General features: G+C 43.5%; 1 protein-coding gene across 1 annotated transcript; it reads left to right on the top strand.

The window, feature by feature from the left end:
• Nucleotides 1–325: 325 nt before the first annotated feature.
• LOC100760515 (ATP synthase subunit ATP5MPL, mitochondrial) lies at nucleotides 326–573 on the top strand. Its single transcript, XM_027387494.2, has one exon. It carries the CDS (start codon nucleotides 342–344, stop codon nucleotides 522–524), a length of 183 nt encoding a protein of 60 aa, XP_027243295.1. The 5' UTR covers nucleotides 326–341; the 3' UTR covers nucleotides 525–573.
• The last annotated feature ends 302 nt before the right edge of the window (nucleotides 574–875 follow it).

The following is an 875-nucleotide window of genomic DNA, read 5'->3' on the forward strand; positions in this document are numbered from 1 at the left end:
TCACTGCACACAGAAGTACACACCTATAATCCCAGCACTGAGGTGGGTAGAGACAGGCAGATCCCTGGGACTCCCTGGCTGGTCCTCCCAATCAGCAAGCTCCAAGCCAGTGAGATACCTTGACTCAAAACACAGGTGCAAAATGACTCCAGGGTTGTTTTCTGACTTCACCACGCAGGCAATGCACACACAGGTAAGTATGTATATACACACACATGCAAACGAGCATGTACACACAGGAGCTTGTACACACACAAACACACAGGAATAAAGAAAATGAGACAGTGACCTTTCCCCACCCGTGGAACTCTGGTGTGGTCGGTGGCCTTGGTCCTGCAGAGATGCTTCAGAGCCTTATCAGGAATGCCTGGGTCCCCATGAAACCCTACTATACCCAGGTTTACCAGGAAATTTGGGTAGGAATGGGGTTAATGACCTTCATCCTTTATAAAATCAGGAGTGCTGATAAAAGAAATAAAGCTTTGAAAGGCTCCAGTTCTGCACCTGCCCATGGCCATTATTAACGAACTGATCCTTGAGTCCATTCAAGAGGAATCCTGTTGCCTAAACTTAAGCAAGCTTTGTTAGATGGGAACATGGAACATCACTGTACACTTACTGAGTACCATTTACCGTGTGGCATTAATAAATGTATCTGAGCAGCAAAAAAAAAAAAAGAAAGAAAGAAAGAAAGAAAGAAAGAAAGAAAGAAAAGAAAATGAGACAGCTGAGGAGCCTCTATGAACATCTCAAGTTTTTTTTTTTAATCATTTTTTATTTGAATTAGAAACAAGATTGTTTTACATGATAATCCCAGTTCCCTTCTCCCTCCCGTCCTCCCCTACCACCCCCCAACTAAAACCCTACCTATCACA

Source organism: Cricetulus griseus (assembly GCF_003668045.3).
Source record: "Cricetulus griseus strain 17A/GY chromosome 1 unlocalized genomic scaffold, alternate assembly CriGri-PICRH-1.0 chr1_1, whole genome shotgun sequence".
NCBI classification, from domain to species: domain Eukaryota; kingdom Metazoa; phylum Chordata; class Mammalia; order Rodentia; family Cricetidae; genus Cricetulus; species Cricetulus griseus.

Excerpts from the sequence above, each read along its gene's own strand:
- LOC100760515 (XM_027387494.2), top strand. The coding sequence starts at position 342 with ATGCTTCAGAGCCTTATCAGGAATGCCTGGGTCCCCATGAAACCCTAC.